The following is a 19,430-nucleotide window of genomic DNA, read 5'->3' on the forward strand; positions in this document are numbered from 1 at the left end:
TATCCCCATGATTCACTGGCGCGAAAGGCTGTTGAAGAATCAGCAACAGCGTATACAAGAAACCCTCGTTTCCCCAATGTGCGGACATTATACATGTTGTATTAGGTCAAACGATCAGGCGACTCTCAACCGAGCGACCGACTAGGCATCGGCGAAACGCTTTTTTACATCAATTTGTTAGATATACTTCCAGTTGGAATTTATCGCACAGTGCCGGCTGCGAACAAGCTCAATTATTATTTCATAGGTCTAATTGCAGCGTTGCCTTGTACGCTCGTCGCCTAAGAATTTCACGAAAACAAATTGACCAACGAGTATTCTACAGCTGCTCTCTTTTGTAAATCGTCATTCACGTATTCTTACCCGCGAAGGAAATATTTTTCAAAAGTCGGAGTTGCCTGAAGGTAATTTTTAGTAAGATTGTTTTTTTGTTCTACGTCTTACATACCACTTGACTGTATGATCTCTTCAAGCATAATCACGTGAAAGTACAGAGAACTTGTGAGATGTTCCTTCTCACAGAAATATAGCGCCATGGAAGTAAGTGTTGTTGTCAGATTTTCGTTCTCTTGGCCTCCGATTGTTTAGGAACGGTCTGCCCATTAGTTGGGCGTCTCAAGTCTGTGATACCACTAAAATTACTCTGGCTACGCATTGCTTTCTAAAAGTTTCACAAATTTTCTGACGTGAGCTTAATCACTTTACCTCACTAGGGAATTCCCTTAAATCACCCTAGTCACTGAAAAAAAAAAATACTTGTTTCAATATTCTATTTCAGAGAGGAGCTATCACAGAATATAATAATCAAACTATGTAAATAAACGATACGAAAATTGATTATCGTCAAACGCACATTATACGAATATATATACGTACCTACACCAGCGTAACGGTTGAATAAAATTTAAGTACATTCAAAAGGTTGTTTGACCAGCGTGGCTTGTGAAGTGAACCGACGTAATCGAACGAAGATGAATGATTTAAGTGATGTAAAATTAATGATAATGATTTTCCTACAGTACATGTATTATACAAAGTGTTCATTGTCGCAATTTACACCTGTCAATCGCTTTGGTGATCATCTAATACTTCTGCCAACTATTGTTACTACTCTTATTTAGTAGATCCACTGTATAACATTGAATACATATAATTGCATTAATTTATTTTTAGGACAATTAACGGTTGATTGGATTGTATCGATGTTCCTTATATAAGGCATGGGCTACGATTGCGGAAGCAAAAGAAAAGGAACAAAAAGGATAGAGAAAATAAAAAAAGAAAAAAAAAAGAAAAAAGAATAAGGCATTGTCTTTACAGCAGACTTTGAACGACTTTTTGTCGCCATCCGCCACATTGGTTCGAATAGAACGCAATTGTCGTCCTCGTTCTCTAACCTTCTCTTACGAAATTCCCTGCACGCACTTGTGTAGCTAGTGTTACATAATTTATTGTTGTGTAATCTTCTAGAATACAAGACAAACGATATTTGAGTACCTCTACGTACCACCGGGCTATTCTTTAACAGGGACTATATATTCGCACGTTTTATACAAGTGTAACTATTCAACTTTATTTTTCTGCAACGACCACAAATGCCTCTTTCAATCTCGTGTTATGTGTAATAAAATAAAATTGTAACAATGATAATAATAGTAATGTGAAGAAAACACAAGGAAATAAAACAGGGTCCCAGGCAAAGGGTTCTTACAATTCGCGTGAACTTAGACGCAGCTAGGCCTAAAACTTGTTCACGCATAATCACGTCGCGTGGAAAATGATGTTAATTAGTTTTTATTATCCCCGGAGATGTATACGAGTTGTTGTCAACCTAGGTAATGCGTAGTGACAGGCGATAGTTGGTACGTTCACCCGCCTGATTCGCTTATCAAGTCGTCACGCGCCACTAGTCACGGCACAATGAGGTGATAAAACCGACTTGAACTCTACAGTGCAGAGCGTACTCGTGATTATGAAGTGATCTTTCCGTCACTTTTATTTCCGCGATGTTGATCGTCGACTGGCAGACGAGCATTGTACAAACTAGAAATCAAGATTATATTCGAAATGGTACGGATATACGTAGAGAAGCCCCCCGGTGATCAGTAAGGTTGTTAAATAGTTGCTAATAATCGGTCGCCCCGTAACTGTACATCAATCTTATAATATAATAAAATTGCTACACGTATGCGATTAAAGATTTGAACAAAAAAAAAAAAACATTTCATTCAAAACGTACGAATTTCTCCCTTCGCTTGCCCGTGTTTGTCTCTGTATGTAGCAAATGTATCTCTACGTTTCTGCCTGTATCTTCATTTCCACGGAGGTATTTCTATTCCGTCTACTTGATTCTAAGATTGGGCTCTTCCTGAGGTAAGGAAATGGTTTAACTATTCTATAACATGTTTTCTGCTGGGGTGATTATATTTATCGATCCAGCCTTGTAGTTACGTGTACGTAGACACAGCATGATCACAATTCAAACATTACTCGCAACTATTAAATTTCAACCTATTATTAGGATCGAAAATAGAAAGGAGTCGTGGGAATACGGTGTCCAAGACCAAGATAACGGCTGATTATTTCTTTCCAATTAAATGAATATCAAGGAACAGAAACTGCGTGTAACCAGTTGAAAATCCGACTGCTGCACGAAGTTTTATCGGCCTTGATATTCGTATAATTTTATCAAAGATAACAGTTACTCGTAACTTTGATCTTTCACCATCAGTGGGAAAGTATTACCTTTTTTCGACCCCAATAACAGATTGATACTACAATAAAAAAATGTTGTGCATCCCACGAGCAAAGTAGAATAACATTTAATGCTTACCTCGCAAAATACGCATAAAAAAAACCTTATTCCTGCAATTTATACATATACCTTATACAATACAGTCTTATTGCTTGGCATGATATATTCATTAATTAGTCTCTCGAAGCTTATGCATTGATAGCTTATCGCGTCAGTTTGCACTAAAGCTGCGCCAAATGTAACTTACAGACATTACGATTATCGCATATTACCGAGTGAACGCTTCATCACCGCTTATCTTGTTTGTTGTAACTTCGCTTTTCATCTGTGGTCTGATATTCACGTGTTCTCTTATTTTTACTTCCACAGTTTACTAAAAATATTCGTCCACATTATACAATCTCACCCTTGTTTTTCTCGACGGCCGTATTCTCTGTTCGATGCTAACCAAGCAACAACGTAATAATTCAATTTGTTTTCATCTACTCTCCTTGCTCTGAATTTTCATTTTCTGACTTCTCGTATCTAAGGTAAAATCGAGCAGATTTTTCCGTCAATAGATTCATCGCGGACGTCGTTCAGTACAGAAATGATCATCGAACCACGTGGTATGAAACCAACTTTTCGGTCTATTTGCGTTGGTCCGAATGGGCCAGCAACCGTACGTATATAATGCATACACTGACAATGACCCACTTCCGTCGATATCTTCACCGTCGCCAATCTCACCTTAACCCGCTAAAGACCCGACGCGACGAGACAAACGCCTGCAATATCTAGATCCTAGGACATTCACACGGCGGAATGGAAGCTCTGTTTAATCGATGAAAGTACGAGACCTCGGAAGAGGTTATGCTTAAGCACGAAAATTCGTAAGAAATAAAAAAAGAAGTAAGGAAAAAAGATACTTAACAGCTTCGGATGTATTACGGCCCTGATTATCCAACCATCCCCACTTTTCGCGATTCGTACTCGGGTTTCGAACATTCATCGATTGAGTAATAACACCTCGTACGCAGTCATTTTCATGAATCATTCGATCTGAGAAACACACAAGTTGCGATTGTGTCGAACGCATGTCCTTCCTATATTTAATCTCTCAGAATAAATTCAGCGTCACAAAATTTGGAAAAAGGATGACTATTTCTATGCAATTTATGCGTCACACAAGTTTCGGGCAATTGTGTCGCGTCTTGTCATCAACGAGGCCTGCGAGCTGCTTGATCTTTCTTTACGTACAATGGCGAAAATCTGCTGAGGACAAGAACTGGTGTTGCACAGAAATTTCTATGGAAAAGTTTTTAAAATTGTCGAAACTTTCACGTCACATGTTTGGCTGTATAAATAATCTTTAATAATTTTGAATATAATTCTGTGATTTTCTGTATTCAAATGAACACTCTCTATACTCCAATGAAGCGCGTGCGTGTAAAAATGTCGGCAACCTGACACCATGGAACTTATTCACAAATATTTCATACGGTACAATAGATTTTACATTTAGGTTTGTGACGATATTCTCGTTCAAACCCCGTAGACGTTTGAACGAAGTAGGAGAAATATGAACCGATGTCATGTCGTCTCTATCATCGCACGGTAACCGAGAATCCTAGCCTCATGTTTAAAGCGGATGAAAGAAAAATAAAAATGCGTGAAAAATCTTACTACTCGAAGGAGAGAGCGTAGATTTGACCGTGAAGAACCGGCAGGCAGGCAGGCAGGCAGGCAGGCAGGAAAGCAGGCAGAGCATGGATTTATAGAGGCGCAGGGCCCCTTCTCTGTGGCCCAACAGAATAACGAAAGAACGAACATCTGCCTCCCGGACTCTCTGTCAGTCTGCCTTGGCGTGTCTATCGACACTCAGTCGTAGTTTTCGTCCATCACGCATGATCTCACCGTGAGAGCGGAGAGCTCTTCTAGACTTTGTAAGCCGTAGGATGAGGTGCGCCTCTCCTCTCCGGCGTTATCTCTTCCCGCGATTTACCCTGATAACGTTTCCGCGACTACGTTAACGGCATGCGATGGCTTACGGTGAGTTCAGTCAGTGTCTGAAACTTCTATTTTGCAGTGCCGCGCTGTGTGATTTGTTTTCTGCACGCTGGTCGCCCTCGCCCATAAGTAAAGAACCTTATTGTGCGCAGATTAATTTCTCACTTCTTGGTCTTGACGGTTAGTTGTTGCAGTTTCCGGGTCAATCGCGTGGACTACCTACTGCACGTTTACTATGGTAGGTAGCTTAGGTCGTCGAGAAATATTCTGAACCAGTTGTTAGAGTTACATTACTATTCAATGGAAAATTGGCGTTTGTTTGACGAACAGTGCTTATAAGTATGCAGGCGTTGGTTGAATGATCCTCAGTTTTATTTCACAACCAAATACAGTGTGACTTATAAGTATTTGGATTCTTTTATAGCTTCCGGCAACCTTTGAGTGACTAATTTTTCCTACATAGATTCATGCACCGTACCGTACATTGAACGTACGTAACTGTATTGGTAGACGGTGTTTGCACGCTTAGTGACATAAGAATTCGTTTCGTGCCTCTCGCTGTTGTTTCAGTTTCACACGCGCGGCCAAGCCTCCTTGAAAGATGTGCACCTCCGTTCCTGCAGGGTAAAACTATCCGCGTTAATTAATCATTGTTTTAAACGAGCGCGAGGCGCAACGCGATATCCGAGTATGTGAAACTTTCACGATGTGTCAAGGAAACGAATACTAATGTTATAATAGCATTGTTCGCATGAATTTCCAAGGATTGTGCTCAACTAAACCAGTATCTCCGCACATTTTGCATCCAGGAAACCTCCGCCTCTTCGGATATCGTCCAAGAATCGAACAGAGTCACCTCACCGGTTGAGATACCTCATCTCTCGCACGATCGCGATTTGCTACCGGAAGTTGACCATACGCAGAACGAACCGGCGAAGCTAGCAAGCGCTCAGGAAGCAGCTGCGTCGGAGGAAGTACCGCGACCTCTGACCTTAACGTTTGGCAAGGCATCGCTGACGGCCGAAGAGATGGAAATCCTAAGTCCCTTATCTCCTACGTCAAAGCAGGTGGGTCGGATCGCCAATGTGTACGAGGCCTGACAAGGTTATTGATTTGCCCGCCGAACCTTTTCAGAGCTATACGTATAACGAGTAACAGCCGATCACTTTGTTCGTGAATCTCCAAATCTACATTACATATCCTAAGGAGGCCATCGGTCTCATTCGCACCGAAATCCTTATGAACCACGAATTACTCGTTCCAGATTTTGACCCTGAATCTCTCGAGCGACGAGGAAATCGTGACGAGTAGCCTCGCCTTTCCTCTCGGACCACCGACGAGCGTTGAACCTCCGAAAGAAAAGCCACCCCCACCACCGGCGGATCTCAGCGACGAGGAAGGCCTCCTGGTCGAGCCTCTGCGCCGACTGAATTCCACGAGAAGAATCAAAAAAGAGCTGCGCACGAGGCGATCGGACTTTCTAGGGATCGAAGGGGTGAGAATTCCTTTAAATTTCACACACTCGCTTTACCGATCTAACTTATGACTGGTAACAGGGTAACGATGAGGACTTGGAGCGAGAACTGACTATTGCAAAACCACCGGACATGGCAGCGATTCTTGCCGAGGAAAGACGCGTCGAGCAGCTTCACCGCCGTTCCTACGACACGGACAGCAACTACGAACAGGACTCGAGCCACGAGCGTGACTCCGGAGTCGAACTCGGTCATGCCGAGGATTGGAACAAGCAGACCATAAGCCCCGACATGTCGCAACACAGCCGACAGAGCAGTGAACCCTTCGGCGCCAGTGTGACATCCTCGGAGGAGGATGAGATTACGAAGAAGGAAAGGGAGATCATCGAGGTGCTGGAGAAGGAGGAGCAGTGGAGATACGGTAACACCGGGGAGGCAAACAGGTACGGCAGAGAAATCTTTCGTTCGATAAGTCATCTCCGTCGACTCACTGTGACTGTCTGAAGTACATGTGTTCGCATTCGCGATGTTTTTTCCTTCCGCAGTGATATTATAGGCGAGAAGCTGGCCCACAAGCTGCGCGAGCTGGAGGAAGAGAAGATGCAGCTGGAGCGTGAGCGTGCTCAAGAGGTGGAACTCCGCCGTCAGGAAGATACTTTGCGGAAAAATGAAGAGAATATTCGTAAGCAGGAAGAGGCGCTCCGTAAACGGGAAGCGGACACGGTGCGGCAGGAGGAAACCGCGGCCGCTATCGCTGAAGCGGAGCGACGAACGGCTGAGACGCGTTGCGTCAACGAACAGCTCAAAGCCAAGGCAGAACCTGAGGAAAAAGAAAGGTGGAACGCTGAAACAAGACCCCAAGACTCTGAGGTACGATTGAGAACGATCGAAAATCAGATACGGGATCAAGAGGTAAGCCGTCGGTTTCTTATTTCACCTTCCGTTTCAAAGCGACCCCCCCAGATTTGATTAAAGTGTTTTTCATGCACGGTCTCTTTCCTTGTACCACACTTTATTTGCAATGCGCACCATAATACGAGCATTCACAAATGGTCTATCTTTTGATCCTTTGTAGAACAAGGCGCTGGGAACTGATTTGGGCGATTTGAGTTGCCACGAGGACGAGTATGCTTCTGGGGTAAGGAAATTTCCGCTGTCATAGTTTTGCTGTCTTCACTCCCCATGTTCCGTCACTGGAACCGATTACCTTGACCATATTCCACGAATTTTTCGCAGGAAGTACTTCGCGTGGAAAGGGAGCTTCTTCAGCTTGAACAAGAGGAGCTGAAGCGGCAGCGTAGCAACCTGGCATATCGTGAACAGAAGCAGCAGAAGCTCGCGGAGCAGCTGCGGGAGCAGTGGAAATCCATGCAGGACGTTGTGCAGGCACCGGTGAACACTCCGTCTATTCAATTCAAGGCCCTACCACCCGTCAATTACAGGTCCTCTATGCCAAACCTCGAAGATAGTCAGAGGCGAAAACTACCACCACCCCCGATACCACCGGCGAAACCCCTGAGACTGGTGGAACAGAGGCAACGTGACGTTACTATAAGGTGAGCTCGGCATCGACTGGGAATTTACTTGTTGTCCCGCGAGGTAGTTTTTTAGTCGATTAACGATAGAGTTACGGAACAAGCCTCCTCGGCGAGCTGTAGCCAGGGAAGACTGAGTAGAACACGCCAGCCCATAAGTATACATCGACGCTTAATTAATTCTGTTCAATTTCCGGCCAGGCGATCACGTAACACCGTGTTAAACGTAGACGCATTCAGCTGATATCCACGTCCGTGCCGTTGTGTAAAAGAATGAATCGGACTATTCGCTGACTATTGATTTACCTGTAGTTACTCATGACCGTGCATTTAGACAGCGACGAATGCGGGATCGATTTGAAAACGGTTTTTCTGATACTCCGCGATGTCGCGAATGAATTACAGGAGCAGCCGCATGCCGTCGGCAGATTCCATTCCACAACAGGTTGACGCGTCATTGCGTCACAGCGCCTCCGCAACTACTTTGTCGAATCATGCTGGACAGCAGATGACCAGGCAGACCCTGCAGGCTCTCAGCGCGGCGCCGAGGCCTCGCATCGTTCAAGGCGATCAGTGGGTGCAGCGGAGAAAGAGCGACGTCCCGAGAGGTGCCCAGGACATGAATTACCAGCACTGGCTCATCCAGGTGAGATTGTCGCTTATTTTGAATTTTTCTTTTATTTCAATCCGTAATCGTTGCCGCAGGGGGATCTTGCTGTTCTGTATGATTGTTTCTGATTTTCAGGAGGCCGAACAGCGTCGTATAAACGAACAGAATCTGCGATCACCAAGAAAGATTCAATCTTACGTTACGGGTACTTCGGTTCCGTACAGTATGCAATGTGCTTCGCTGAGAGTCCAGGACAACAAACCACTACCGGATTCCATAATACAAACGTTGACCCAAAGAGTGCAGAACCGAGCACAAGAGAAACCTCTACCTCCACGACGAAGGTATGACATATTACCTTGTATCACAAACATCTCCTTCGTAGTCGGAGAGCGTAGCCAGCAGGGTTGTTCTGCGACTTTGTCCTCCGTGATAAAAGTGATAAACAGTTGATTAAAGCGGCTTCCTGATTGGTCCAAATAATGTTCGTCACTTTTTCAAGCGAGGACAAAGACAGAATAACCACCCAGTGACCTGCAGGTATACGATTTAATGGTACACGAAAACGAAGGCACGCTGCGTCAAGTTGATTTCATTCGTTGCATCCGTTCTGCCACATTAGATTGGAACACAGCTCGAGCCACGAGCATATATCTGCCCAACATCAAGCCCAACAACCGCTTCAGCCTCAGCAGCAAAGAGCTCAGCAACAAATAACGACGAACAGCGCAGAATCCCAAGAAAAGATGCTCAGCGTTAGCGGGAAGAAGAAATGTTCGCACTGTGGTGATGAACTCGGTACGGACATTACCTGATTCATATAGCTTGGATATTATATTTGTACCAATGTTGCAACGTCCCTCTTCTCTTGACAAATAATGTTTCCGCGCTACCTCCGTCATCAACTCGGTTACTTTGTAGATTTTACGAGCACCAGTGTTAATAAAAACTACACGATATTCTCGTCATTGACAGGAGGTAGTACAGAAAATATGTTTAGCGGCATGTGAGCATACCTATATGGACTTGCTGACTCGTGTGAGTTTCGGCACTTTACGCTCGCAAGGAATCTCTATTTTTTGCGCACTTGCCACAAAAATAACCATTCCTGTTCTAACGACTTACTACCAATCGGTTTGTGCACAGGTCGTGGTGCCGCGATGATAATCGAAAGCTTGAGATTATTTTACCACATGGAATGCTTCAAGTGTTGTGTCTGTCACGTCCGTCTTGGCGACGGTCGCATGGGCACCGATGTACGTGTACGGAATCACAAACTCCACTGCCACAACTGCTACTCCAGTGACGATGGTATTCACACGTAAACTTACGCCACTTTAGCGATATGATAGCAATAACGATTCCTTTTCCGATAGCTGTGTCATTCGTTAGATTAATATCTATTATATGTAGTCTTTCCATCTTCTCTCCAGGTAACAATTACTGTGAGATCCACTGTGCGCGCGTTGTGAAACCACGAATGAGTAATACGAATTGTTGAGTAAATAAACCAACGAAGATAGGACGACTTCTAGTTTCTTACTTCGCATCTAATCACATTTGTTTTCGCAACGCTGCCACCACGGTCTTACATACGTTCTATCGCTTTTCTTTAGTGTTAGTCCTATTTTCTCCCTTGTCACATACTCACGTGGTTTTTCTTGTGTTGAATTTTCAGGTGTCAAATTCAGCTGTGTGTAGAAATTTGGGCTATGGATCTAAGCTGACTAACTTGAATATAGCGTGTTTCGGCTATATTTTATAAGGTGTAGTTCGCTACTTTGCTATTAAGTCCCTTGTTCGGCAGGGTTTATCGATATAAATTATAATAGCATAACATGAGTTCTCTCACCCTCCTTTTTGTTCATTTCCTTGTCTCATTTTTTCCCCCTTTTGTTTTTGTTTTTGATAATGTTGTAAATATCTGTCGCATATGTACGAATACCTAACAGAGGACTTTGATTTTTATTTTCTTCCACGTCAAGTGTTATATAAATATACTGTGTAGCTGAACACTGCTATAAAATATTCAATAGGTGTGTTACTGTTCTACCTATGTAGTACCATAATTATTAACATTAGAAATTAAAGTTTTGACGCAGTGTGTAACTACAGTTTTGTAAGAGAGAAATTGTTTTAAATATTGTTGAAACTAACCAATGTACATAGCGTGTATTTATGTAATTAGCTCAGTGATAATAATGCGTATCGTTAAGAATACGTCCCGACGAATCGGGAGATCAGCGGTCACAAAAAAGTACTGCGGTACAGAGACGAAATGTTGCAAGGCTGACGCTTCGGTTTCGTGTGAACGACTAAAATCGAGAGCGTACGAGGGTCTAAATCTTGTGTAATATAAGGAATGTGATATTTATGAAAGAAACATGCTGCTCAAAAAGAGTTGCATAAGGACGTAAAGAAATAAAGCTCAAGATTCTCGCTGAATGAATCGTGGAATTCAAAGTGTCGACGCGAGCTGTGTGTGAAAAATCAAATTTACCAATACTGTCGAGCGAAGAATCTGTTAACCGGGGAATTCCCTTTTTAAATTACGCAGCATATAACGGGCGCGAGCTCTTTCACTAGGACCTGTCAGTACGTCACGCCCGGTTAACAGGTTATTACACCCTAGCTGGTATGCATGTATTCAGATCTTCCATGAGTAGAATGTTGATTCGTGGGGAAAAAATTGATACCCTCTAGCCGAGAACGCCTTTCCCTTCAAACTGTAATGACCGAAAGCTACCCTGATCCTGAGACACTCAGATCAAGAGCTCAATGACACGTGACCAATGTCATCGTTATTTTAATTAATATTACACTTACTATAATTATTATTGTGAAATATTGTAAGATACCTGTTTTATGTTATTATACAGCGTGTAATTTTATATTAACAAGAGAAATAAATGTTTAACTGTAGACCTCGAAGGTACCAGATAAGAAATGGCGGTAAATGCATGATTCTTTGGAGTCCCTGATCTTAGCTTTATTAGACGTTTTATGTAAATTTAAACTTTGCGATACAAATAGACGGAGGCAGATGTAAACCGAACAAGAACTAGTTATTGACGTACCATTTTCAGGAGTACCAACGGATACTGTCGGAGAATTGATTTACAAAAGCATCATTCTTTGGCCCGCATCACATTAGAACTGACATTTTCTGAAATTCGGCCGAGTATTGTAAATAATTTCGAATATGTGAGTTATACATCCACACATGCGATATTCGGGTATCCTTTCATGGGATATTGATGGCGCATAGTCCCGAGTCGATCAGACTACGCATCCAGAAGAAACAACCGAAAAACAAAAAAATTTTGTCCTACTTTCGCAACGAATAATCCTGTAATTTTCAAAATGTGATATTTGAGTTTCTGAAATCGATAATAGTAAAAAAAAGACTCATACAAATCAAGTCTAACGCAAAAAGTTTTTCGGTCCAAACTTCGCCAAGGAATTCGGGGCAATTTCTTTTGGTTTTCGAAAGCATTTTAGTTCTTTATGGAAAATGCTCAAAACAATTTATGTTATGCATTAGCTGTACCGGAATAGTTGTCTGCGACAAAGCGGTCAATGGTTTGGAGGTTGGAACCGTAAAACGAAGAATTTCTTGGTATACTTTTCATATTCCCTTGCCGGTTGGTTCCATGACGTTCTACATGATTTTTTTTGTTTTCTAGGGGACCGATTAGTCTAGAAATTATAGTGCGGATTGAAAATCGTGAAAAACTTTGGGCCATGAAGGACGCAGAAAATGCAAAACTAACCCCTTTGCATTTTTTCGGTCACAGTTTCGCCGTTTTTGTATCAGTTAGGAAGCAAGGTTAACCTTGCGACCTGCGTATCTGGGTAACCTTCTTGACATCCGTAAGTCTGGTGCTCATGATTCTACGGTGCCTAATTGCGGGGATGTTGTGAAATTTCGTCGTGTTTTCTCAGCTGTTGCTTGCGCGATGTCACGGACGCCTTTCGGTTTTCTCAGGATCCTGCAATCAGCCTCGAAAGAGTAAAACAAAGTAATTCAAACACGAGCACATTTTGCCGTATGAATCGCAGGAAAGGATCATACTGGAAGAGTTATTTAACTCGGTTCTGGGAAGAAAAGTTGAGGTTCAAAATCACAGGATTGAGGAAGCTATCGCTTTGCAGTTTGTGTGTCTAATGTTCGTGGATTTAAAAAAATACTGAGATCGATGTATTCAAACCATATGCCGAAGTAATCTCACGACTTCACGTAATGAGAACAACACGTCAAGAGTCACGACTGAAACACAAATAATTTCGACCTGGTGTTCGAGAAGGTGAAGGAGAAAAAGTACAAATTCACGGTTAAAAAGTTTCGGAAATGCTTTATTCGATAAGCCTTAGGACGAGTACAAGTGTTCAGGTGTCAGTGTATAATACCATGAATGGATACCAGATACTATTGAAGTGAGACAAAATGAGATGGAAAGGAAATGATTAAACATTCGACAGGAAATCTGAGTGTTGAGTAAAAAAAAAAAACGATGAGCAATGAGGATTGTATTGAGCAAGATATGAGAAATAGTACTTAGGATGAGTATGGTTATAGTTGGTAAGTGTAGCTTGAGTTCAAGCTAGCGTGCGCGCACAGGTGCGATGTACCTCTGCAAAATGCTGTCTGCATTGCACAATACTGTTCGTATTTGATGTGACCCTTGTATGAATAAAGAATTTGAAAATATTGACCAATGATTCTTCATGTTGTACCTCCAGTTGGTCTTAATATGCAGTGTACGCCTTTGTGCAAATCCTCAGTGTCCCTATGGTCAAGACGATGTTTCTGTCAAAAGTTGCAGCGAAAAAACAACGCGGTTTATTGGTCATTTGTATGCTGTTGGTCCCACGCTCTTTTCGCTGCGTTTTGTCAGTTTCTGGGCGTCCAATTAGTTAGGAAAGAGTCATACAAATCAAATCCAAGACCACAAATTTTCGGCTCCGGAAATAAAAAGAAAGTAAGGCTTTGCATTTCGGGCGAAAATTTTCGCGATTTTGTGAAGTGCTGGAATATATTCTTTCATGCACTATTCCGACGTAATTTTGCGAGAGAAATCGATTGGGCGCAGTCCCAATACGCTGCGATCAACGCATCAAAAGTTACAGCCAAAAAACGAAAACCTGTGATTTCGACATTCTTCAGCAGGTGCTTTTTCCTTCGTGATTTCTATCCTGTTGATCCCACGCTGTTTGCGCTGCGTTTTCTGAGTTCCTGGGGGTCCAATTGGTCAGAAAAAAGTCATACAAATCGAATCGGAGACTAGAAGTTTTTCGCCCAAAAAAACAGCAAGGCTTACCCCTTTGTATTTTTGGCGAAAATTTTCGCGATTTTAAAAAGTGCTGAAATAAATTCTTTTACGCAGTATTCCGACGTAATTTTTCGAGAGAAATCGATTGAGCGCAGTCCCAATACGCTGCGATCAACGCATCAAAAGTTACAGCCAAACAACGAAAACCTGTGATTTCGACATTCTTCAGCAGGTGCTTTTTCCTTCGTGATTTCTATCCTGTTGATCCCACGCTGTTTGCGCTGCGTTTTCTGAGTTCCTGATGGTCCAATTGGTCAGAAAAAAGTCATACAAATCGAATCGGAGACTAAAAGTTTTTCGCCCAAAAAAACAGCAAGGCTTACCCCTTTGTATTTTTTGCGAAAATTTTCGCGATTTTGAAAAGTGCTGGAATAAATCCTTTCACGCCGTAGTCCGACGTAATTCTGCGAGAGAAATCGGTTGGGCGCAGTCCCAATACGCTGCGATCAACGCATCAAAAGTTACAGCCAAACAACGAAAACCTGTGATTCCGACATTTTTCAGCAGGTGCTTTTTCCTTCGTGATTTCTATCCTGTTGATCCCACGCTGTTTTCGCTGCGTTGCCTGAGTTCCTGGGGGTCCGATTGGTCAGAAAAGGGTCATACAAATCGAATCGGAGACTAAAAGTTTTTCGCCCAAAAAAACAGCAACGCTTACCCCTTTGTATTTTTGGCGAAAAATTTCGCGATTTTGAAAAGTGCTGAAATAAATCCTTTCACGCCGTATTCCGACGTAATTCTGCGAGAGAAATCGATTGAGCGCAGTCCCAATACGCTGAGATCAACGCATCAAAAGTTACAGCCAAAAAACGAAAACCTGTGATTTCGACACTCTTCAGCAGGTGCTTTTTCCTTCGTGATTTCTATCCTGTTGATCCCACGCTGTTTGCGCTGCGTTTTCTGAGTTCCTGGGGGTCCAATTGGTCAGAAAAGAGTCATACAAATCGAATCGGAGACTAAAAGTTTTTCGCCCAAAAAAACAGCAAGGCTTACCCCTTTGTATTTTTGGCGAAAATTTTCGCGATTTTGAAAAGTGCTGAAATAAATCCTTTCACGCCGTATTCCGACGTAATTCTGCGAGAGAAATCGATTGAGCGCAGTCCCAATACGCTGCGATCAACGCATCAAAAGTTACAGCCAAACTACGAAAACCTGTGATTCCGACATTTTTCAGCAGGTGCTTTTTCCTTCGTGATTTCTATCCTGTTGATCCCACGCTGTTTGCGCTGCGTTTTCTGAGTTCCTGGGGGTCCGATTGGTCAGAAAAGAGTCATACAAATCGAATCGGAGACTAAAAGTTTTTCGCCCAAAAAAACAGCAAGGCTTACCCCTTTGTATTTTTGGCGAAAATTTTCGCGATTTTGAGGAGTGCTGAAATAATTTCTTTCACGCCGTATTCCGACGTAATTCTGCGAGAGAAATCGGTTGGGCGCAGTCCCAATACGCTGCGATCAACGCATCAAAAGTTACAGCCAAACAACGAAAACCTGTGATTCCGACATTTTTCAGCAGGTGCTTTTTCCTTCGTGATTTCTATCCTGTTGATCCCACGCTGTTTTCGCTGCGTTGCCTGAGTTCCTGGGGGTCCGATTGGTCAGAAAAGGGTCATACAAATCGAATCGGAGACTAAAAGTTTTTCGCCCAAAAAAACAGCAACGCTTACCCCTTTGTATTTTTGGCGAAAAATTTCGCGATTTTGAAAAGTGCTGAAATAAATCCTTTCACGCCGTATTCCGACGTAATTCTGCGAGAGAAATCGATTGAGCGCAGTCCCAATACGCTGAGATCAACGCATCAAAAGTTACAGCCAAAAAACGAAAACCTGTGATTTCGACACTCTTCAGCAGGTGCTTTTTCCTTCGTGATTTCTATCCTGTTGATCCCACGCTGTTTGCGCTGCGTTTTCTGAGTTCCTGGGGGTCCAATTGGTCAGAAAAGAGTCATACAAATCGAATCGGAGACTAAAAGTTTTTCGCCCAAAAAAACAGCAAGGCTTACCCCTTTGTATTTTCGGCGAAAATTTTCGCGATTTTGAAAAGTGCTAAAATAAATTCTTTTACGCAGTATTCCGACGTAATTTCGCGAGAGAACTCGATTGGGCGCAGTCCCAATACGCTGCGATCAACGCTTCAAAAGTTACAGCCAAAAAACGAAAACCTGCGATTCCGACATTTTTCAGCAGATGCTTTTTCCTTCGTGATTTCTATCATGTTGATCCCACGCTGTTTGCGCTGCGTTTTCTGAGTTCCTGGGGGTCCAATTGGTCAGAAAAGAGTCATACAAATCGAATCGGAGACTAAAAGTTTTTCGCCCAAAAAAACAGCAAGGCTTACCCCTTTGTATTTTTGGCGAAAATTTTCGCGATTTTGAAAAGTGCTGGAATAAATCCTTTCACGCCGTATTCCGACGTAATTCTGCGAGAGAAATCGGTTGGGCGCAGTCCCAATACGCTGCGATCAACGCATCAAAAGTTACAGCCAAAAAACGAAAACCTGTGATTTCGACATTCTTCAGCAGGTGCTTTTTCCTTCGTGATTTCTATCCTGTTGATCCCACGCTGTTTGCGCTGCGTTTTCTGAGTTCCTGATGGTCCAATTGGTCAGAAAAAAGTCATACAAATCGAATCGGAGACTAAAAGTTTTTCGCCCAAAAAAACAGCAAGGCTTACCCCTTTGTATTTTTGGCGAAAATTTTCGCGATTTTGAAAAGTGCTGAAATAAATCCTTTCACGCCGTATTCCGACGTAATTCTGCGAGAGAAATCGATTGAGCGCAGTCCCAATACGCTGCGATCAACGCATCAAAAGTTACAGCCAAAAAACGAAAACCTGCGATTCCGACATTTTTCAGCAGATGCTTTTTCCTTCGTGATTTCTATCATGTTGATCCCACGCTGTTTGCGCTGCGTGTTCTGAGTTCCTGGGGGTCCGATTGGTCAGAAAAGAGTCATACAAATCGAATCGGAGACTAGAAGTTTTTCGCCCAAAAAAACAGCAAGGCTTACCCCTTTGTATTTTTGTCGAAAATTTTCGCGATTTTGAAAAGTGCTGGAATAATTCCTTTCACGCCGTATTCCGACGTAATTCTGCGAGAGAAATCGGTTGGGCGCAGTCCCAATACGCTGCGATCAACGCATCAAAAGTTACAGCCAAAAAACGAAAACCTGTGATTTCGACATTCTTCAGCAGGTGCTTTTTCCTTCGTGAATTCTATCCTGTTGATCCCACGCTGTTTTCGCTGCGTTGTCTGAGTTCCTGGGGGTCCAATTGGTCAGAAAAGGGTCATACAAATCGATTCGGAGACTCAAAGTTTTTCGCCCAAAAAAACAGCGAGGCTTACCCCTTTGTACTTTTGGCGAAAATTTTCGCGATTTTGAAAAGTGCTGAAATAAATCCTTTCACGCCGTATTGCGACGTAATTCTGCGAGAGAAATCGATTGGGCGCAGTCCCAATACGCTGCGATCGACGCATCAAAAGTTACAGCCAAACAACGAAAACCTGTGATTCCGACATTTTTCAGCAGGTGCTTTTTCCTTCGTGATTTCTATCATGTTGATCCCACGCTGTTTGCGCTGCGTTTTCTGAGTTCCTAGGGGTCCAATTGGTCAGAAAAGAGTCATACAAATCGAATCGGAGACTAAAAGTTTTTCGCCCAAAAAAACAGCAAGGCTTACCCCTTTGTATTTTTGGCGAAAATTTTCGCGATTTTGAAAAGTGCTGAAATAAATTCTTTCACACAGTATTCCGACGTCATTCTGCGAGAAAAATCGAATGGGTGTAATCCCAATACGCTGCGATCAACGCATCAAAAGTTACAGCCAAAAAACGAAAACCTGCGATTCCGACATTTTTCAGCAGATGCTTTTTCCTTCGTGATTTCTATCATGTTGATCCCACGCTGTTTGCGCTGCGTTTTCTGAGTTCCCGGGGGTCCAATTGGTCAGAAAAGAGTCATACAAAACGAATCGGAGACTAAAAGTTTTTCGCCCAAAAAAACAGCAAGGCTTACCCCTTTGTATTTTTGTCGAAAATTTTCGCGATTTTAAAAAGTGCTGGAATAATTCCTTTCATGCCGTATTCCGACGTCATTCTGCGAGAGAAATCGGTTGGGCGCAGTCCCAATACGCTGCGATCAACGCATCAAAAGTTACAGCCAAAAAACGAAAACCTGTGATTTCGGCATTCTTCAGCAGGTGCTTTTTCCTTCGTGATTTCTATCCTGTTGATCCCACGCTGTTTGCGCTGCGTTTTCTGAGTTCCTGGGGGTCCAATTGGTCAGTAAAGGGTCATACAAATCGAATCGGAGACTAAAAGTTTTTCGCCCAAAAAAACAGCGAGGCTTACCCCTTTGTATTTTTGGCGAAAATTTTCGCGAATTTGAAAAGTGCTGAAATAAATCCTTTCACGCCGTATTCCGACGTAATTCTGCGAGAGAAATCGATTGGGCGCAGTCCCAATACGCTGCGATCAACGCATCGAAAGTTACAGCCAAACAACGAAAACCTGTGATTCCGACATTTTTCAGCAGGTGCTTTTTCCTTCGTGATTTCTATCCTGTTGATCCCACGCTGTTTGCGCTGCGTTTTCTGAGTTCCTGGGGGTCCAATTGGTCAGAAAGGAGTCATACAAATCGAATCGGAGACTAAAAGTTTTTCGCCCAAAAAAACAGCAAGGCTTACCCCTTTGTATTTTTGGCGAAAATTTTCGCGACTTTGAAAAGTGCTGAAATAAATCCTTTCACGCCGTATTCCGACGTAATTCTGCGAGAGAAATCGATTGAGCGCAGTCCCAATACGCTGCGATCAACGCATCAAAAGTTACAGCCAAAAAACGAAAACCTGTGATTTCGACATTCTTCAGCAGGTGCTTTTTCCTTCGTGATTTCTATCCTGTTGATCCCACGCTGTTTGCGCTGCGTTTTCTGAGTTCCTGGGGGTCCAATTGGTCAGAAAAGAGTCATGCAAATCGAATCAGAGACTAAAAGTTTTTCGCCCAAAAAAACAGCAAGGCTTACCCCTTTGTATTTTTGGCGAAAAATTTCGCGATTTTGAAAAGTGCTGAAATAAATCCTTTCACGCCGTATTCCGACGTAATTCTGCGAGAGAAATCGATTGAGCGCAGTCCCAATACGCTGCGATCAACGCATCAAAAGTTACAGCCAAAAAACGAAAACCTGCGATTCCGACATTTTTCAGCAGATGCTTTTTCCTTCGTGATTTCTATCATGTTGATCCCACGCTGTTTGCGCTGCGTTTTCTGAGTTCCTGGGGGTCCAATTGGTCAGAAAAGAGTCATACAAATCGAATCGGAGACTAAAAGTTTTTCGCCCAAAAAAACAGCAAGGCTTACCCCTTTGTATTTTTGGCGAAAAATTTCGCGACTTTGAAAAGTGCTGAAATAAATCCTTTCACGCCGTATTCCGACGTAATTCTGCGAGAGAAATCGATTGAGCGCAGTCCCAATACGCTGCGATCAACGCATCAAAAGTTGCAGCCAAAAAACGAAAACCTGTGATTTCGACATTCTTCAGCAGGTGCTTTTTCCTTCGTGATTTCTATCCTGTTGATCCCACGCTGTTCTCGCTGCGTTGTCTGAGTTCCTGGGGGTCCAATTGGTCAAAAAAGGGTCATACAAATCGAATCGGAGACTAAAAGTTTTTCGCCCAAAAAAACAGCAAGGCTTACCCCTTTGTATTTTTGGCGAAAATTTTCGCGATTTTAAAAAGTGCTGAAAT

The 19,430-nt window shown here is 42.8% G+C and overlaps 1 protein-coding gene across 5 annotated transcripts in view; it reads left to right on the forward strand.

Moving 5' to 3' along the window:
• Nucleotides 1-11,311, forward strand: part of LOC107225599 (uncharacterized protein CG43427) — a 62,201-nt gene extending 50,890 nt beyond the window's left edge. For 4 of the 5 annotated variants that reach the window (XM_015666119.2, XM_015666123.2, XM_046746057.1 and 1 more), the window contains 11 exons: nt 5,554-5,811; nt 6,009-6,239; nt 6,301-6,662; nt 6,765-7,131; nt 7,295-7,357; nt 7,456-7,775; nt 8,160-8,400; nt 8,500-8,708; nt 8,987-9,162; nt 9,511-9,675; nt 10,043-11,311. In XM_015666119.2, coding sequence (XP_015521605.2) covers nt 5,554-5,811; nt 6,009-6,239; nt 6,301-6,662; nt 6,765-7,131; nt 7,295-7,357; nt 7,456-7,775; nt 8,160-8,400; nt 8,500-8,708; nt 8,987-9,162; nt 9,511-9,675; nt 10,043-10,065 — 2,415 coding nt within the window. In that variant the 3' untranslated portion in view covers nt 10,066-11,311. The remainder of the gene's footprint in view (nt 1-5,553; nt 5,812-6,008; nt 6,240-6,300; nt 6,663-6,764; nt 7,132-7,294; nt 7,358-7,455; nt 7,776-8,159; nt 8,401-8,499; nt 8,709-8,986; nt 9,163-9,510; nt 9,676-10,042) is intronic. The other variant, XM_015666122.2, reaches the window with a different exon arrangement.
• Nucleotides 11,312-19,430: the final 8,119 nt, after the last annotated feature.

The sequence above is a fragment of the Neodiprion lecontei genome, chromosome 7, assembly GCF_021901455.1.
Source record: "Neodiprion lecontei isolate iyNeoLeco1 chromosome 7, iyNeoLeco1.1, whole genome shotgun sequence".
NCBI classification, from domain to species: domain Eukaryota; kingdom Metazoa; phylum Arthropoda; class Insecta; order Hymenoptera; family Diprionidae; genus Neodiprion; species Neodiprion lecontei.